Source organism: Megalops cyprinoides, chromosome 7, assembly GCF_013368585.1.
Source record: "Megalops cyprinoides isolate fMegCyp1 chromosome 7, fMegCyp1.pri, whole genome shotgun sequence".
In the NCBI taxonomy this organism is placed as follows: domain Eukaryota; kingdom Metazoa; phylum Chordata; class Actinopteri; order Elopiformes; family Megalopidae; genus Megalops; species Megalops cyprinoides.
The window spans coordinates 23,773,393-23,792,292 of record NC_050589.1 but is presented as its reverse complement, the minus strand read 5'-3'; the positions used below and the strand labels follow the sequence as shown (position 1 = coordinate 23,792,292).

The window sequence follows — 18,900 nt, the reverse complement described above, 5'->3', positions numbered from 1 at the left end:
GGGAAAAAAAACAGTAGGAAGATGTAGCACTGAAGAATGATTATGCCAGGAATGGTGAACTCTTACAGTATAACGCTCTCATATAGAAGTGTCAGAATAGATGTCAGAGCAGGTGACTGCCAAGGCTCTAGAGACATATTCCTGTAGCAGAATATAGCTCCACCAAAAAGCCACAAGATGCTGGCTTGGGCTTCTGTCTGGAAGAACAGTTACAAGTTTCAATTCCAGCTCCCTTACTCTGAGATAGATTCAACACCCTGTTAGAGAACGTGGCCTTGAGTGAGAATAGAACTTGAAGGGAAAATTTTCCAGAGGCTATATGACAGGAAGGGATGGCGCGCAGTGACAGGCTGTTGGTACAACCACCCACCTCTTTGTATGAGCAAGCGAGTTATCTCCATCCACACACCACGCTACAGGCTGAACAGCACCCATCAGCCCCCAATGTCTGCCACCCTCTCAGCTGTGTGTCAGGAGTGAGGCTTTATAATGTTGACGGTTACATCCTAAAGGGGAGGGAATGAAGTATCAATGAACAGCTCCATCCACACATTACAAAGTTTGTCTCTCCCAGTCTCCAGCTGTTTCTCTGAGTATATTTCTCCTTATTTCCTCAGTGTTTTTCTTCTGTTCACTGAGTGATTTTCTCCCAGTCTCCCAGTGTTTTCCTCCAGTTCTCCCTGTGTTATTCCACAGCACAAAGATGCTCCATTGTGTGGAGCGTGCCAGAGGCCAGTGGGTAATTTATGTGGAATGCAGAGTCAGGGCAAGCACTCTCCGTTGCCATGGTAGACCTTGAATGCAACCAATTGTTTCTGGAAAATTTTCTGGAATAAAAAAAAAACACCCACAGAATTTCCTCCTCATAATTTGTACATCTGTATACTAACAGTAATGCATGTGGCCTCTGAAGTGTATCCATCAGTCGCAGACAGCATTGTAGGAGTACCCAACACCTCACATGTTCTTGCACTAAAACACCACCCTCTGGTGGTTGTAGCAAAGAGCAGGTCAAGTTCACAACTTGTGCCATTTCCACTTGCTTTTTGAGTTTGTAATTTCAAATTCAAGACCCAGCTGTCTCTATAGCAAAAGCTGCTCTTAGCATTAGTGGCTAATGACTGAAAAACCACAAATGCATTTGGTAGGTGAGCATGTAGATGGGAGGCATTTCTCCCCTGTAGCCATTTGGCCCACCAGCATTTGCAGCAGAGTAACCCTTGGGAATTTGCTCACTTGTGTGAACAAAAGCATTTCAGTGCTTCTTCAGAAATCACACTCAAAGTCATTCACATATGTGCCTTCTCATCTTTATTTAATCACCTGGCAAGAGGTGTGAATGGATTCTCTAATGATTAAAACCATTGTTAAAAAAATCAAATATTCTGCAAAGCCTTTGAATGAAAAAACAACACAAAGGAGATCATGGGCATCTGAGCTCAAGCAGCACAACTTAAAAATGCTCAAGAGAAGCAAAGAAAGAAGGAGAGAAGGATTAAGCCTGTCTTTTTGTTTTCTAACTCTTAATTCCAAAGCCCATGTAGAGCCATTGGCCATTAAACTTGAGTGGATACACTTCTGTTCTTTTGTGCTAGAGGTTGCTCTGGATAAGAGTGTTTGCTAAATGAATGTGATGTAATGAAAGGTCTAGATATCATCTCCATCACATGCAAAGCCCCCCCCCCCCCCCCCCCCCCAGTGGTCAGTGTTGGATTTGTGTAGATAGTGCTGTGGAAAGGAGGAGGATGAAGGATGACTTCCAAGTCAGGCTGAGTCAGGATTTACAGAGACCGGTGGTCTGAGAACATGTGTTGGGCTGGAATTGAAGCAGGCACTCAGACAACAGCTGCAGAGAGCCTGAGCCACAGACAGTGGATGTCTGGCATTATCCATTTACACCTCTGAATGAGTTATTAGTTGTTAACATACAGAGCACCACAGAAAGGATGAGCTATGTAATCCTGCCTTAAGTGAGGCGGCTGGAGTCGTTTCCTCTTAGAACCAAAACTTTCAGTTTTCCCACAAGCAGATGAATTTGCTTTGAAACCACCTGAGGGTATTCCAGCATATGCAGGGCCTAGATGATTTGCTCCATTCCTAAACTGAGGGGAATATTGTTGAAAAGCATGTCAAAGTTCAGGCCGTCAGGCTGTCATATGTACTGCCGCCTTAAACAACATTACTGAAACTAAGATGACTGTGTTGCTCTTACCTGGACCACAGCATATCAGTCAACTCCTGATGTTTGCATAGGCTCAGTCCAGAATATGCACACAAAGCAATATAGTCAGTACAATTTCAACAAAGCCAAAAGCATATCATGCAGTAAAATAGAGCTTGCAATAACCTGGTTATTCACAGGGACCTGACAGAACATTGTTTTTTTTAATTTAAGAAATAACTGTGTAAATAACTGATATTTGATATATTACATAAAGCAAGTGAATACTGTTACATTTAATCCATATTAAAGGCAAGAAATTTGTGGTGACTGAGGTGGCTACATTTTTCTGCTAGACAGCACCCTCTGCTGGAGATAAATGTTACTGAAATATATTTAACCTACGATGAGCTGCACAATGTGAATTGCCTTCTCATCCATGGAGTCGCCACTAAATTTGAGAAACTGTGGCGACACTTAAATCTGCAGTATAGCAACCTTACAGAACCAGGGTGGGAGAGAGAAACTATTTAATGCCTTGCATATGATGTACTAAACCTGTCAAACTGAACATGCATATTCTTATTTGTTTTGTTTCATTTAGTTATACAGGCCTATTATTAATAATTTAAAATGCATACACCATCATACTGTGTTCAGTTCCTTCCTGTACATTCCTACATAAAGGACACCCCATGGTTAAAATCTACAATGCTGCAAGAATACACAAGTCCACATCCCTGTAGATCTGGACAATTACTTGACTTTTTGCTGCCTGACGCATTTCATTTTTTCCTATACCCATACTTTGACTCAGTCAGTGGTAACCTTTTCATGACATCACTGCTGATTATGACATCATTTCTGTCCTCACAGAGGAGCAAAGAGTGGGCTTGGTCTTCTATGCCATTGGCTTCTCTTGATGGCTCCAAGGGCAAACCCTGCGCATTTTATGAAGAGTTATTTGCACACAAGGGTTAAAACATAGCAGTGTGCTGGCAACACTAACAAGCTCAAAGGATGCAAATTCAGTTAAGTGCATTTACAGCACAATTTATAAACAAAATAACAGCACAAACAGTAGCCCAAAACATGAAATAAAGCGGTCTTCCAAGTGTGGTAAAGGCAATGAAGGTTTAATATTTTTTGAAAATAATGCATATACAATGAAACAGACGTCAAACAAAGCATTTGGTTTTGCACCAAATTAAAAAGAAAAAAGGCTTTAAGATCTGGCTGGTGATGGGTGTGAAAAGCTCCATTATAAAATTAAAACAGCCCAAAATAAAAATAACAATAAAAAGCTTGGTAAAAATGCATAACACTGGAGTCTATAACCTCTCTCTTCTTTTTTTTTTTTTTTTTTTTTTTACCAGCTTACATTATTATCAATGGTGTCACTCTCCGCACAGGAATCTGAGATTTGTGCATGTTCGTTTTGTTTTTTTTTTTTAATCTGCTTTAAAGCCTGATTGGTCCCTGGCACCTCGATAACACACCTCCCATTCCACTAACACTGTCAGAGCACCCTGCCCTCATGAAGCCCAGTCCGTCGCCCACGTCACCAATAATACGCCTAAACAACAACAAAACAATCATTCTGAGAAAAATGAAAACGCTAGCCATGTGCACTTCCTTCAAGTGGTTTAATATGCGCAGGCGAAGCGCCGAGCGGTTTTGACGGGAGCGCGTGTTCGCCGAGACGCTTGCGTGCGCGGGGCGAACTGCAGAGCGGCTCAGACAGAGCGCGTGTTCGCTGAGACTCTGTCACACACAGTCTGCTCTTCTCTCCGGTCGCAGCCTGCTTTAATTAGGGGAAGGAGAAGCCATCAAAAAAAAAAAAAAACTTCCTTCAAGCGAAGAGCGAGGCATTTGTTGAAATGCTTGCACTAGTCAAGATTAATAACGGCATACAGTACAGGCAAGCACCCTGACCAGGGCATTGGGACTGATACAAGGAATTCAATATTTTAATATTTAAACCAAAAACAAAACAAAAAAGAAAATCAAACTGACAATCGTTAGGAATCAATTCCCTCATTGTTTCACAGAATCCTATGAGGACTGTCATTACAACTTGGCCCAACCCCTGTAATAAGCGATTATTCTCAGTTCTACACATCCGCTGTCCAATGTGGCACTTATGATCACAAAACACATCTGGGTGAATTACGTCACAAAAAAGGCCCGAGTCATCGCAGCTTTTAAGACAGCCGCAAATTACAGGATTCTGATCATACTAACCATTTGAAATGAAATGAGAGGTCTACCACAACATTACATTATTGAGAAAACAAAAATAAAAATGGTAGCTGATCTTTTTTATTTCATATGTAATTTTTCTTACTTTTCATCCTCTGTGGTGTTTGCAGGGTCATTTTTTTTTTTCTTTAAAAATGTGAAACTCTGGTATTTTAGAGAACAGAGCTGACAGTCCAGCCTTAGCTGATTAAGGGGGGGGTGGAGAGGGGGGTGGGGGTTGGGGTGGCGCTCATAGCAGCACACATTTGCGCTTCTTCTTGGGCTCTGGAGGCTCCAGGGCTGCCAGTATCGCCTCGTCGAAAACGTTCTTCAGTCCTTTCTGTGGAAACAAAACAGGAGACAGGGGGCATGCCCGCTCAATACATACCAAAACTGCCACCCAGAGGAAACTGCCAGTGACAGTGAGGCAGTCAACAGCAGTGAGGTGGAATGGTTTGGTAGGTGGGCTTTCTAACAGTATTAAGTATAAAGAATCAATTCCACTGCTTGTTGTAGCCTTGAGCTGTGTACCTTGGCTAGACTGCTGCAGCAAATATCCACCATATTCATGAATACTGCATGTAAATTTTTTACGTCAACCAACAGATGCATTAAAGAAATTGTGACTTTGTGACTTGCAAATAGTAACTGGTGGGAATTTTTCAGGTCTGAAACTCTGCGGCAAACATGATAGTGGAATCTGTACACAGCTGGGCTTGATGGTTATGAAGCCAGTTAGAAACAAAGGGAAACACCAGAGCGACACCAAGTGTCACTGACTGAGGAAGGGCTAAAACGGTCTGATCAGGTCTTAGCAGAATTTAGGTGAAAACAGAACTTGGTTGCCCGCTGCACACATGTCTATTACACAACAGCCTACATTAGGGATGAGTAACTCCCATCTTGGAAGACTCCTTTCTTGCCTCTTGGAGTCGGCTATCTTTTCAATCTGCAATTGATTTACACAAGACTCCAGAGCCGGAAAATGGCATTAATTCCTTGAGACAAGTCAGAAAACCAGCAGATTTTGCAGCAGGCCTCCAGGACTGGACATACCCATCTCTGGCCTAGATCATAAGGGGAGGGAAAACGATATAGCATCTAATAATGTCATCGCTACCGGCTGAGTTTTTGCTCTGTCTGCTTTATACAAAGTCATCCATGAATATCACAGAAACAAGAAAACAAAGCTGTGTCAAACAAGGCCAGACATGGGTGGAAAGAAACGGCAGATCAAAGATGGGGCAAGTAAAACACACAGATCTGCTGAAACACAGGCCTGCACTCACACTGAAGGAGCAGGCAGAGGGGGAATGGAGCAAGCAGGACACCTGGTCCCCACAACACACACACACACACACACACACACACACACACACACACACACACACACACACAGTGTCCCACAGCTACTGGTTCTGCTCTCCACTGTGTTAAACTCCCACTGGTCTTTCATTACAACTGGCCAGAACTGATCAGGGGACTGCACCGCCTCCCGTATCATTCACCTGTGGCTTAAGAGACTTGGGTCACATCTGACCCCTGCCCTGCGCAGCTAAGTCTACTAGGGGCTCCCACCCCACTTTGCAGGCCTGTGATACTGTTCCAAAAAGTCTACCTTCCACACACCTGACTGAATATTTACCATCATTATTTATTTGCACTGCAAAACCAGGGAGATTTAGAATGCAGCTTACATAGTACACACTCATGCAGACCAATGACTAATATGAAAGCACAGTACCATCTCGCTCAGCACGGCAGTGACCCACTTCAAATTTGAAGCTACAACTACAGGATGACAAGCCCAGTTTCCAAACCAACGCCTACATACCACCCATTTTGTGACACAATTACCTGGGAAATGTTCATATTTTTTCACAAAGCCGTAGAGCAACAAAGACTGACAGGAAGAATGAATTTCAGTTTTCCTTTTATTCAACTCACATTTCACAAGACTTATACTGGTTTTCATTCTCCACATTTCATTTTGATACCAATAACATCCAACTGGCAAATTCAGGCCATAGATCACATTTCGATTTAACATTTTATGATACATTTGTAGTACAAAAAATACACTGATGTAAGCAATGGAAAAATCTTTAAAAAAAAAAAAAAAAAAAAGAGGATTCTTAATTCACAATGCACTGATCCGTGGAAAAAATATCTTTCCTTCTTGATTTTGCAAAAAAAAAAAAAAAAAGAAAAAGAAACTAACCTCTGAGGTATTAGAAATCATTCTGTAACAAAAAAGTAGGAACAAATTCCAAGAGCAGCCTAATCTATACCTTCAAGCAAACAAACGTCAAGAAGGCCCTTCTGTACAGGACAGCACTCGATGGCATCCCTAAGTTGAAGGCAATACAGGATCACTGATCCTCTGAGTACAGACTCATAACAGGAAGAATAATGGTCGAGGGGGAAACGGAAATGACAGCACAGAGAGCTACAGAAAGCAAACAAAAAATTCCCAGAGGTTCTGAAAGCAGGCGTGTTTAAGGACAGCAGCTGGGCTCTTAGCCGGACGGATGTGCATTTTTTTACAGGGAGAATACTGAGGGTGGCGGCAGACATGAGAGGGGCTGACAGGGCCGTATAAAAAGGAAAAGGCTTCAGAATATACAGCACTTCCGTTTTCGCTGCGTTTCGGGAGGCTCGAGCGCAGCTAGGATAGCTTCATCAAACACATTCTTCAGACCTCTCTACAGAGACACAGGGAGGGAGGGGGGAGAGAGAGAGAAGAGAGAGAGAGAGAGAAAAGCACCAGAGTTAGCAGTCACAGCAAACAGGTTAGAGAAGCAAGCAGGCAAGCAAGCAAGCAGCAGATGGCATTTCTGAGAATGAATCAAGCGCTCCACTCCCCCCACCCTCCAATCCACAGCAGTGCACACAATAGCAAGGAAGAGCTTGAGGTTGGAAGAGGTGGAAGAGACGACACAAGAAACAAAACTTAGGATAACAAAATGGAAGCTTGAGGAGAGTCAGCCTCAACATGCAAAACTGAGGATAAAAGGGCAAGAAATAAAATTTGGGGGGGGGAAGTGACTCTGCACGCCAAAATCCAGAACAGACTGACAGACATAGCAAGCAGATCTCTACCGGTTAGAGCCCAATATTTAAGATTATTTATATAGTATAAAAAAGAACCTCCACATCTGTTGGAGATGAGTGACAATTTTTTCCATCTTCAACATTTTCATTTTTCCCCTCTCATCTGAAGTAGCTGTCAGTAATTCATCCAAAATAAATACAGAAACCCTTCTGGCCAGAGTCAGTGCTGTGACAGAACTGATATTACAAGTATACAAAAGGCTGCTCTATTCACTCATTCACAGGATAAGAGCAACATACTAAATATCAGAAAAAAATGACACTGTACTTATAGAGTTAACTACACAATTTTTTCACACACCCTTTACAGAGCCTAACTGTTAAACACTTGAAAACTATTAAGTAATTACTAGGCAGCAGTTGGTGGTGTGGTTAAGAAATTCAGTGCATGAGCAGAGGGTTGCAAGTTTAAGTCCCAGACTGGGCACTGCTATTTCCCCCTTGGGCAAGGCGCTCTAGTATTCTACCAATAAAAGGATCCACCAAAGAAACCAGGGCCAGAGCAGGGCCTTTTCTGTGTTTTTGTCTGCTCCCAATGGCTGTCTGTATATGTTCATGTAGCCACACAGCTCAACACCTCCTGCCATTTGTTAAATCTGTCATACCGTCTGGACAGCTATTAATTTGTCATTACTGAGAAAATATAGCCTGGATTGTTCGACCCATTCAAAAGCATTTTGACCATGCTGCCAGGAACATGTGCTATAGATGCATCAATCAACCTGCAGCACTTCTGAAGATGTTATCGGAAAAGCCAAACAAACCGTAGTGAAAGCAACAGTAAACCACTGCAGATCAGACAAATGACTAATGGGGGTGCTGGTTGTGCTGTAACAGCGATCCTTAGTCTCAATACAGGCCACTAGATTGTGGTGTTCCTCACTCCTTGCTATCAGTTACTCAGCTAGCCTGCACCCTGTTATCATTGGGTATGCAATTTCTACTTGCACTTAGTAAGGCCTCAAGGGAGCAAAAAAAATCTACTTTAAGAATGCAGCGTTCTATCAGGACCCAGTTTCTCCTTCACACCTCTGCTAGCAGGAAACCAGCCAGTCATAGCAAAGCATCTTGGTTCAGATGCATTTGCTGTATGAAAACCATCGTGAGATCAAGCTGCAAGAATGACCCACGACTAACACATCGATTCAAGTATGTCACAGATCATAATTATGTGACAAACAGCAAGTCAAAATCAGAGATGGAGGATGGATATAATATCAGAAAGAGCATACAACATCTTAAGCTGTATTTTGGTCACAGCTTTACGGGCACCAGACCCAGAATGTTGGCTAATCTAGGAAGAAAACACCCTCATGTCTTCATATGTTTGTCACTGCTTACTAGGTTTACAAGTAGTACTGCAAAACCAAAAAACAATCATGCTGATATTGAGCAGAATACCAAAAGATTTCTATTTTGGATTACCGCATTCATGCATGGATCAGAAATAAAATGACCACTGGGACAGCCAAATCAGGTAATCCCTCAAAAAGAGGATTTCAGTCACCTGGACTGAATTAAACACTGGTGGACAGACAGGTGTGCCAAGGTACGCACCAGGGATGCACTTGTCAATGACAGCAACTATACTGAACAGAATGGAGCAAATGATCAAGAACAGTGAGGGCATTTAGACCAAGATATTTACTACCAATCTGATGAAAAATCAAACTCTGCCTCAGAGCAAGCCCACTGTCTCCATAGTCACCATTTTGTAAGATCTCCATGGTGAAATCAGACAGGCAACAGGAAGATATTCACTCACCATTAGGGGAAGCAGTAATACAGCAAATGCAAATGCACATTTGCCCAGCGTAACGCGGCCTACATTCCCATGAGAGATTCAGTGAAACACCATGCTTTGATGTGAGCACAGCTACTTTGAGAATTGTAGCGCTGCGCAACGTAGCTTTAACTGGGACAAGGAATTCACTCAAAGAGCCTGTGACTGAGAGGATACCTTGCAATGCAAACGAGTCTGAATGCACCATCCTGAGCACATATTTGATCCCCTTTCTACCTGAACATGCAGTGACAGCACTGTGAGAGGCATTTTCTGGCCTGACCAGATGCAGTCATTCCTGTGTCCAAATGTGAACACATGACATTGAGTGTGAGGGCTGTGTGTCAGCCTTCCTCACCCAGTGAGGGGGGGGGAGGGGGGGTGAAGACACTTCAGATGGGTCACTCACCTGCGTGAGGGCGGAGCACTCAACGTATTTGACGGCCTTCAGGTCGCGGGCCAGCTTCTCGGCCGTCTCCGGGGTGATGGGCTTCTGTTTGTTCTTGGCGAGCTTCTCGATGGTGGAGGGGTCGTCTCTCAGATCGATCTGCGTTCCAACCAGCAGGAAGGGAGTCTTTGGACAGTGGTGAGTGATTTCTGGAACCCACTGCGAGGAGGGGGTGGAAAAAGACCGCGTCAGCTCTGAAAATTTCATACCAAGCGCTCCACATTTATCATGTTCCCTGCCCACGTATGAAGCATGACGACACATGTGCTGAGTGTGCGGGATGCAATGAATTATGGGCCGACACAGCAGCAGCAGCAGCTAAAAGCAACTCTGATCTTTATTTTATCAGAGCTGACTATGGGACAAATGCACCTGGGACACTGCGCGGCACAGTGTGACACTGCGGAGATGATGTCTGACCCACCTTTTCTTTAACGTTTTCAAACGAAGAAGGCGAAACGACAGAGAAACAAACTAAGAAGACGTCAGTCTGGGGGTAGCTCAGGGGTCGTAATCTGTCATAATCTTCCTGACCTGGGGGGAAGAGACAAAGGGCCATGTCAGTCCACCATGTGATTCACATCTATCACATGCACTACAATCCAAATCATCACACTCTAAGAAGGAATTGTTATTGGATTAAACGGGAAGCTACATTGTGGCAAACACAACAACCTTTCACTATAATAATCATAACGAAGACATTTACAAGATAATATTTGTGACTCAACTGACCAAGGAACTGCTTGGTCAGGGTCATCGCACTGGGTTAACCTGGGGTGTGTACTTCCACATATTTTACACAGGCATTTTCAACAACCAGAAAAGGTTTTACTGCACAAAACACAACACAGTGCTAGAAATCCCAAGTACACAGAGGGGAGAGAGAAGATGAACAGCAGCATACTGTACCGGCTGTATCAAACAGTCCTAGGGTGTAGGGCTCCCCGCCGATCATAACCGTTACCGCATAATTATCAAAGACCTGCAAGAGGGATCAACAAGCAAGAAGTTGAGTGCAAAGGCTAAACGCTGTTTTCCTTCAGTATCTGCAAGGCTCTCAGAACTGCCAAAATCAAAGCGATAACTAGACATGAACCTTCTCCGTGACATGCTTTCACATCACCAGGATCTGAACTGTGGTGGAACAGAGAAAAAGACTTCAAATCTACTCACATCCTGTCACAGCAGATAAATTAAACCAACGAAGCCCCCCTCCCCAATTTCCATATCAAACATTCAGCTCAGGGAATAAAAGAATAAAGGCTAAGGACTGGGCAGAACAATAAATCTTACTTTTGTCTGAGGTAGGCCTGGCTTTGTGCAATACGCTTCAGGACATTGTAAACATGTCCTGCCCTCTCAGAGGAGGTGTACCACTATAGAACTGACTGAGAATTAACAGACTGACAGATTACTCTCCGCACAGAAAGGGACTTACCGTTGGTACATACTCGGAGGGGAATTTGTTGGTTGTATATGAGATTAAGAGGCAGGTTTTACCCACAGCACCATCACCCACTACCACACACTTAATCGTCTGCATAGCTGCACTCTGTTAGGATCCACTGGTCTCATTCAAGATCTGGGAGAGGAAGAGAGAGAAGCTGGTTAGCACAGAGACAAGCCTCCCCATGATTTGAACAGCAACTCCTGCCTCAGGATTGGCCCTAATGAGGTCCACCCCTCTTTTCATGCTGCCTTGTGAAGTCACGTGACCAACATACCACTCAGCAATCATAGTTTCGAAGCTTTGAACTCCACAGACATCTGATGAGGCTGCTTTGTGAGAAGACGAAGGTGCATACTGTATGCTTCTTGGAAGCGGCTTCTACAGTAGGATGGACAGCAGGCGAAATATCCCAGACTGCTTAAACCCTGCTTGCGGTTAGCCCGAGCCAAAAACAAGAGCTGCACCTGTCAAGTAGACCGATTTCCTCAATTATTTAGGGTTCTGAGCCGACTTGTGTCAGATCAAGCTGATAAATCCATGCTGCCAAGCTGGGAAAAGGCTATGTGCACCCACCCCCAAGTCTTCATCCAACGAGATATTTTCCATCAGAACGACACTGTTGACCTTTTGTTCCCCCATGGGTTCTGGAACAGGGAACTTGGATTCAAACTATTTTAGGCCTGAGATGAATTCCCAACTGGAACAACGCATCACACTGCACTAAACCGCTGGATACACTGAAGCCAAGAGCGGAGCTCCACTGAAGGCTCTGCAGGCATTAAAGGCAGGCTAACACCCACACCACCACCACCACCTGTAGTGCTTCAGTTTAGCATTTCTACAAATCGCAAAAAAAGTCTGACACTTTGCACTGTGCCAGGAAACGCAAGACATCTGCTGCTTTTTATATGCTGGTCGTGAATGAAAGTCAGCCACGGCTTTCAGATGGTGCTGAAAAGTCAACCCCATCTCTAGCAAGCCGAGCAGAGTCGCCTTCCATTCGAGGGAAGAAAAGCATATGGAAAAGGGCAGCCTTTCACAATGCAAAGTATCACCATTCACAACACAGCCCTCAAGCCATCCCGCGAGCACAACAATGTTCAGGGAATTAGCTTTACTCAAAAAGAACAGAAGAGCAGTAGGTCTGCTATCTACCACATAAAATCCCCCAGCGTTAAGGGAAAAAAACACCATCAAGAAATAATATAAAGGAATAAGGAAGGACGTTTTCTGCATTTCCTCTCCTCTGAAAACTGGTGCATTCCTGTGTCCCTCAGTTAGCAAAATGATCTCATCCATTTTGACTATTAAAACATGCCTGCTATTGCTTGTCTGTGGGAGAAGTGGTCCCAAATCAGCCTGATTATCTGGGGGGAAACATACGATTTAGCCTCAGCTATTAGAGAGGTGTTCTTCTGGCCTTTAGACTGAAGTACCAGCGTACCTTATTGGAACACAGAGGCGCTTTGGCATCATTTAGACAGTAATAAAAACTAAGTATGCTATAAAGAAAATAATACAATATTAGTGATACAAGTTTAAAAAAAGGTTGCAAATATAATCAATAATCAAAATGTAATCACCTTCTTTGACCTCTGGGCTCAATTAACTCAGACCACAGATGTCCTACTAATTTAGGATTTCTAGATCTTTTCCAGACTGTTTAAATCTCTTGTGAATTTCACACCTCCACAACCCTCAGCACTATTCGAGACGCACCACAGCACTGAATGCAGGTGTCAGGAGAATCGCAAGGTTCGCTATCAAGTAACAGCTCATCATGTGAGACTCTTGCAACGATCTGCATCCCTGTTCCCCACATGAGCACAGCCTGGCATGAACTGCACAGATGGCAGCAGGAGTACAGGCCGCAATGCATGTACACACAACCACACCCAAGGACCCACGTTCTGAGACAAATCGAAGGACAGGAAAAACGTCTCCGTTTCCAACACAGGATCCCCGAAATTAGTCTTAAACTGACAATTTTACTATAGATCTTTCTTTTTAAATTAGTAAGACATGGTCTAGTGGACTTCCAGCAAGCTGGGGGATGTTAAACATGGTTTCCACCTGGGAAGATCCAGCCCAGCTGCAATGCAGTGAGGTGGTGTAGTGGTCTAAGCCCCGGTACTGCTAAGGCAAGCTGTGTCTGGTCTGTCTGCAGTGAGGCTTAGTGGGAGAGCGAGCACATATGCTACCCGCCAGAGGTGTCCTGCTGCGCCAATTTAAGCACACGCTGTGGCAATGATGGCATGTCTCCGCAGAGTAAGCACAGCCACTGCTGCTAATGACACCGAGCAGATCCTGCTTCCAGCACTGCTCTACCAGTATAACTACCACCCCTAGAGCCAGACTGGAATGGGTTAACGGCTTTGCACTACAACACCAACTGCACCGAGTTCTACCAGAATAACTCAAAAATATACAGCCACACCAACCTCACAACGCAACCCGTTTCAGGGGGATTTTTATAAGACATCAAAGAGTGGCTGTAGATGAGGAAATGTGGACTAATCTGTCCACACATTAAAGAACCCACATTGTGTGTCCCCCCCCCCCCCCCCCCCAAATGAAAAAACACCTCTGACTTCTCATCTTTTAACTTATCTGGGCTGAAATGGCAGCACTGTTTTAGTTATAAAACCAGGCTTTTAACTGTTAACATATTTCACAGACTGCAAGCATTTGGGAATACACTCTACCAGTAGGGCTTTGCATATAGGGCACATGCATTTATAAACACCTGCTCCAGATTAGACAGTGACTATACATCAAGGTATCATCCAGGCTGCCTCTTTTAACAAACGGAGATGCATTCATGTCTCTCATCAAAAGGCCATTTTTGCCTTTATTCTGAAATGAACAAAAACCCAGTCAGCCTTCTTCCTATAATTTCACTCTACCCAGTTTTGATGGAAAGCTACAATGTATCACAGCTCAAAGCTTTCATTTAAAGGGTTAACTTTACAGAAAAGCTAAAATCGAATGTGGTGTATCTTACATTACTGTTTAGTGGGTATGCAAGGAACAGAGAACTACTGTAGCCAAGAACGCCATATTAAAATTATAATTCATGCTGAAGTCACTCTTTCACACGCTTAACACTGCGGAGGTGACACATCTTCATTCGCGGGTTTAGACAACCTTCCTTCCTTGGTTGCCAGTGACAATCTGATATTTCACAATATGCAGGCCTTCATTTCTACAGAGTCCTGTGGTGAAGAATCCTGAACTCAAGCTATAGGGAGGGATGTCAAAGTAATATCATGATATTTATGTTCACAGCTCACCATGGTATTAAAATAAACTCCCAACAAATTTACAATATCAGTGTATTAGCTACAGGATTCTTTGTACACCGAAGTCCCAGGCCAACAATTTATAAGCAGTCCACACAACTGAATAATTCAAAGGGATTTCAGAGGACTGGAAGCATAGCACTTTTTTAAAATTCCCATTTCTATTTGTGAAGTTTTTAGGATCAATGCACATGATGAGCTATATTTTGGAAATCCTAAATACAAATGATCATAACAGTATAACCCTTTATTATTTATAATATCATCATTGATTGAATTTTGAGAAAATAATCAATATCACAAAAATAATATGCAATTCTCTCAGAAGTCCTGCAGACAGACAATGCTCTCTGCCAGGCAGAGTCTCTGGAGGCTGCAGTAAAGAGCTGGTTTCCTGGAGTAGGATGATCATGAAGTGAATGATTATGCTCTATGCACTCAGAATATATGTCTTCCATTTCAGTATGTCATCTTGTGGTTATACATAGTTTTATACGCAGATATTTTTGAGCTTAGGGCCTGATGCGTTCTTGATGGCTGTAGCGCTTCAGTTTCTGCAGTGCATTATATTTCGCATTAACACTTTTGGTGAAGCACATCTGTTTGTGCCCATGTGGGAAATATTACAGTCACCTATGAACCGAGCTGACATGCTGCCATGGTTGAATGACACTGAAACTAAAACAAGCATTGAAACTTTGAACTCAAGTTGTGAACAAAGTATGATAAAGGCTGCTTTCTGATTGTGACAGTTTGTACAGTTAGTTCATCAGACGCTGATAGTATGACAGCTGATCTCTATGAAGTACATAAACAGATCATATGGAAAAAAAAACAGTGATGGAGACACACATACAGATTACATGCATAGTATCAGACTGTATTGCATTTAGGGTTAAATTACACTCAATAGCATTTCTTGATGTGAACCAAACTTGGCTAAGATTTATATGCCTGCAATGGGAAAATCTACTTTGCAGATAAGTTTTAACACTAACGGCCAGTGTTGGGCTCTTGTTGAAAACCATGAAAAGACCTCTGTCTGGCAGAACAACCGAGGACCATCCCTTTCCGACTAGAAGAAAACAGTCTATCAGTGAGGGCAGATGCCGTCATGTTGCAATTCAGGGACAATCACAACACATGCACCAACAAAATGCTATCACAAGCCAGTCAAAATGAAAGGAGATACTGTATTTCGATTTCTAGATACTATTTCGTTACAGGACTAAGCCTGCTAAATGAGAGTCAGATGGTATGTGAAAAGCAATGGGACAGTTGTCATTTTGCGCTCAATAACCCTTATGTTACTGCGTTAACGTCATTTTATTTTCCAATTCCTTGGACCACCTGGCTACCAAACTTAATATGAATAAGAAAAAATGGCAACCTATTGGTTAATGACAGACTTAGCAAGGTAGACCTCACTATTCATGTTTTATATATTTAACATCGAGAATAAACAGCACTATTTCACAGCTGATTGTTTATGCAATTTAACTGCTAGTCATTCTATCTAGAATCCAGACTGACAGCAAGCGAAACGCTACGTCAGTTTCAAAGGCTCAAGCATCAAATCGGTAACTTCAGCTTGCAAGCCCAACGTTAAGCAATTTGGACAGCTACCGTAAATTCAACACTAACTACTACCTAGCCAGTTTTCAAAGTTAAACAGAGTCGGTACTTTTACAAATTTAAATGCTGCCCAAGTCATGTTCACGATATCTTCATTCACAGGATGAGCTCGCGTCTGTACTACCAGTGCAGAGCCGTGCGTCTCTGTCAACGTAGCCGACTTCCCTTGCTTCCGGTGCAGCAATTTAACGTTGATTAAATGCTTATACACCCATCCTGCCAATGTCGTTATGAACATTTAACTACCATACAATTCTGTTCAAGGTATATTATAGCTGTTACTGTACTAAAAGTCTAGCGAGATGCAAAAAAATATAATGCTAACAGCTAGCTCGCTACATTCCTTCCTCTTCGCACCACTAGTTGCTAGCAAGGCAAGCTAGCCGGCTAGCGAGCGAAACAGCTAGCATCACCGCATACCGCCATTCCGGTCTGATATCCCGAGTAAGCATGACAAGGATTAATTTTGCCCTTTCAATTAAGATCTTCAACAAACACATCCAGATTTACACCACGTGAATCCGTGATCCGTTTACCTAGCGGACGGAATAATCCATAATTCATAGACTCTTTAGCTGGAGGCTTTTTCGTCTTCTCTGCTGTTGTTCTTGAATGAGACAAAACTACTCTCACACCCACAAAAACAAGCATTTTGGAAAACATCGAAAACTAAGACAAGGGATGGTGTGTTATTACCCACAAATCATATGGAGGTAATTCTACTTGTAGCATTTTTTGCAAAGGTCAAATAATTTATTTGGCATATTTTCCCTTACCGTTTCCTCTCTCGGTATAGTAGCGTCTATGCCGGGCGTTGGCAGCTCCGTGCTAGGGGTTCCTCACTCAAAACCACAGGGGCACGTAGTGCGTAACGTCAAATATTTAGGTGACGTAGCTAAATAGGATGGGACGGGCGAGCAGTGTACTTGAGAAACACTGATGTCAGCGCTGATGCTTTTATGCATATGTTTGATTAAAACAAAGTGATTAGATGCAACAGTTTTATGAATCAATTCTGAACGTGTTATCGCAGTGCAGAGGCAAGATTAAGATTATATCTGACTGCAACGCTCTACATGCGACCACAGCTGTAGTTTACACGCCGCAAAGAAGTTCTCTACCTAAGATACACTATAGTATTTACCTTTGCCTTTTCTTTCACAAAGAAACACGTAACGTAACAAATGACGTAAATTACACAGTCATTGTGTAACTACTCCCAATTAAATAGTTCCTATTAAACAGCGCTCTGTAATAATCTGGTGGTCTAAAGTGCTCAGCCTCTGTGTGACTTGCATTTCTTTCTGGTGGGCATTGTGCAAAGTTGTATTTTTGTATGTATTTTTCAGAATGTGAAGTGGAGTCAGGGTGAGAATGTATTCTTCCTTGCTGTTTACACAATGCCTTAGAAGATTTTCTTTACATGATTAAAACAAGTTATTTCAACCAACACTTGATCTCCCATATGAAAACATTTTTATAATATAAGATTTAATATGGCCGACATGCTGCCCCTACAAATTAATATATATTAATAATCTAAAATAATAATAAAATAATAATCTATAACGATACAGCAAGATAAAACTTAGCATGTTGTCAGTTAAAGTTTAATTTAAAATTTTAAACTACAGATCCAAATGTAGCATACAGTGATGAGCTAGTGAACCTAATTGTGATCTATTTCATTATTGGTCCGTTGAATTTTTGATGCAATCTAACTCAGCTGGAAGAACAGAACAGCTCTGAAGAACAGCGTCTCAAAAAATGATTAAATGTAAATGCTAATGAGTACAGCAGATTGATTTCACAGCTTTGTAGAGAAAGGGGCACGAAGAAAGAAATTACACAAATCTGACAATAGAGGGCAGTATAGAATTACAAACTATATTCCATCATGCTCACGCCAAGGGATAGGATATCAATAAATCCTTGCTCAACATCTTGCTGAGCCAATATTAAAATACGGTGATATGAGGAATGTGATCAAGATTGAATCCTTCTAAATTCTTATTCCTCAGTATATTATTTGTATTTCAAGGAGATATAAAGTGTGTTTTAGGAAGTTGTCATTAAATCATTAAAACAATTATGGTTTAATTGTAGATGTTGATAAGTTCAAACCTGTTTAAGTTCAAACTTAAGACTACCCAAAAGTGACCTTTCAGTACATTACAACACCTGTATAAGCTTAAAAAAAAAACGGTTTCATGAATTGGATCTTTTTTTATTATTTGATTAATATGTCCTCTTCATTATCTGCCCTTTTTTACAAACATGATACCTGTTGATTGCATGACCTTATGTTATGTATTTTTTTAAATATGAGGCAGTAAATGAGAGCAGTTTGCTGTGAAGAGAGTTTGTCATTCAGTAATGCACACATGTATGTGGGCTTTGCATATGAATGAAGTCATGCCTACACAATCCAGTAAATGCCAGTGTGTGGGACACACACTTCTGTCATATTTCACAGAAACGAGTTGTGGTTTAATTAAATTATACTGGCACATATAATGTGATGCACAGAAGATTACTTCATTTAGCACGTTAAAAACAATAGCATGTAAAATCTGTATTACACTAAATATTCTGTAATATGTTTTGTTAGTAAAGTCTTTAATTATGATACCTCCAAGTGAGGATCCTTAATTTGCAAAGCAAGCAAATGAACACTCTTCAAAAACCGATATGCCCACTTGTCCAGAATTAGCTTTTTATTAACATTTAATGTGCTGGTTGTGGTTCACCCATAGCCTGCAT

At 42.2% G+C, this 18,900-nt stretch overlaps 1 protein-coding gene across 3 annotated transcripts; it reads right to left on the bottom strand.

Annotated features, from left to right (window-relative positions):
• Positions 1 to 3,509: 3,509 nt before the first annotated feature.
• Positions 3,510 to 16,990, bottom strand: LOC118780187 (cell division control protein 42 homolog). Of its 3 annotated transcripts, none has more exons than XM_036532552.1 (6): positions 16,914 to 16,990; positions 11,189 to 11,332; positions 10,660 to 10,732; positions 10,172 to 10,281; positions 9,709 to 9,906; positions 3,510 to 4,742 (listed from the first exon to the last, which is right to left on the bottom strand). In XM_036532552.1, exons 2-6 carry the CDS (start codon positions 11,291 to 11,293, stop codon positions 4,653 to 4,655), a joined length of 576 nt encoding a protein of 191 aa, XP_036388445.1. In that variant the 5' UTR covers positions 11,294 to 11,332; positions 16,914 to 16,990; the 3' UTR covers positions 3,510 to 4,652. The 3 variants fall into 3 exon arrangements, with proteins under 3 accessions (XP_036388445.1, XP_036388447.1, XP_036388446.1); XM_036532553.1 differs by lacking the exon at positions 3,510 to 4,742 and adding an exon at positions 6,653 to 7,107; XM_036532554.1 differs by lacking the exons at positions 3,510 to 4,742; positions 16,914 to 16,990 and adding an exon at positions 6,650 to 7,107 and having other exon boundaries at positions 11,189 to 11,301.
• Between the last annotated feature and the right edge of the window lie 1,910 nt (positions 16,991 to 18,900).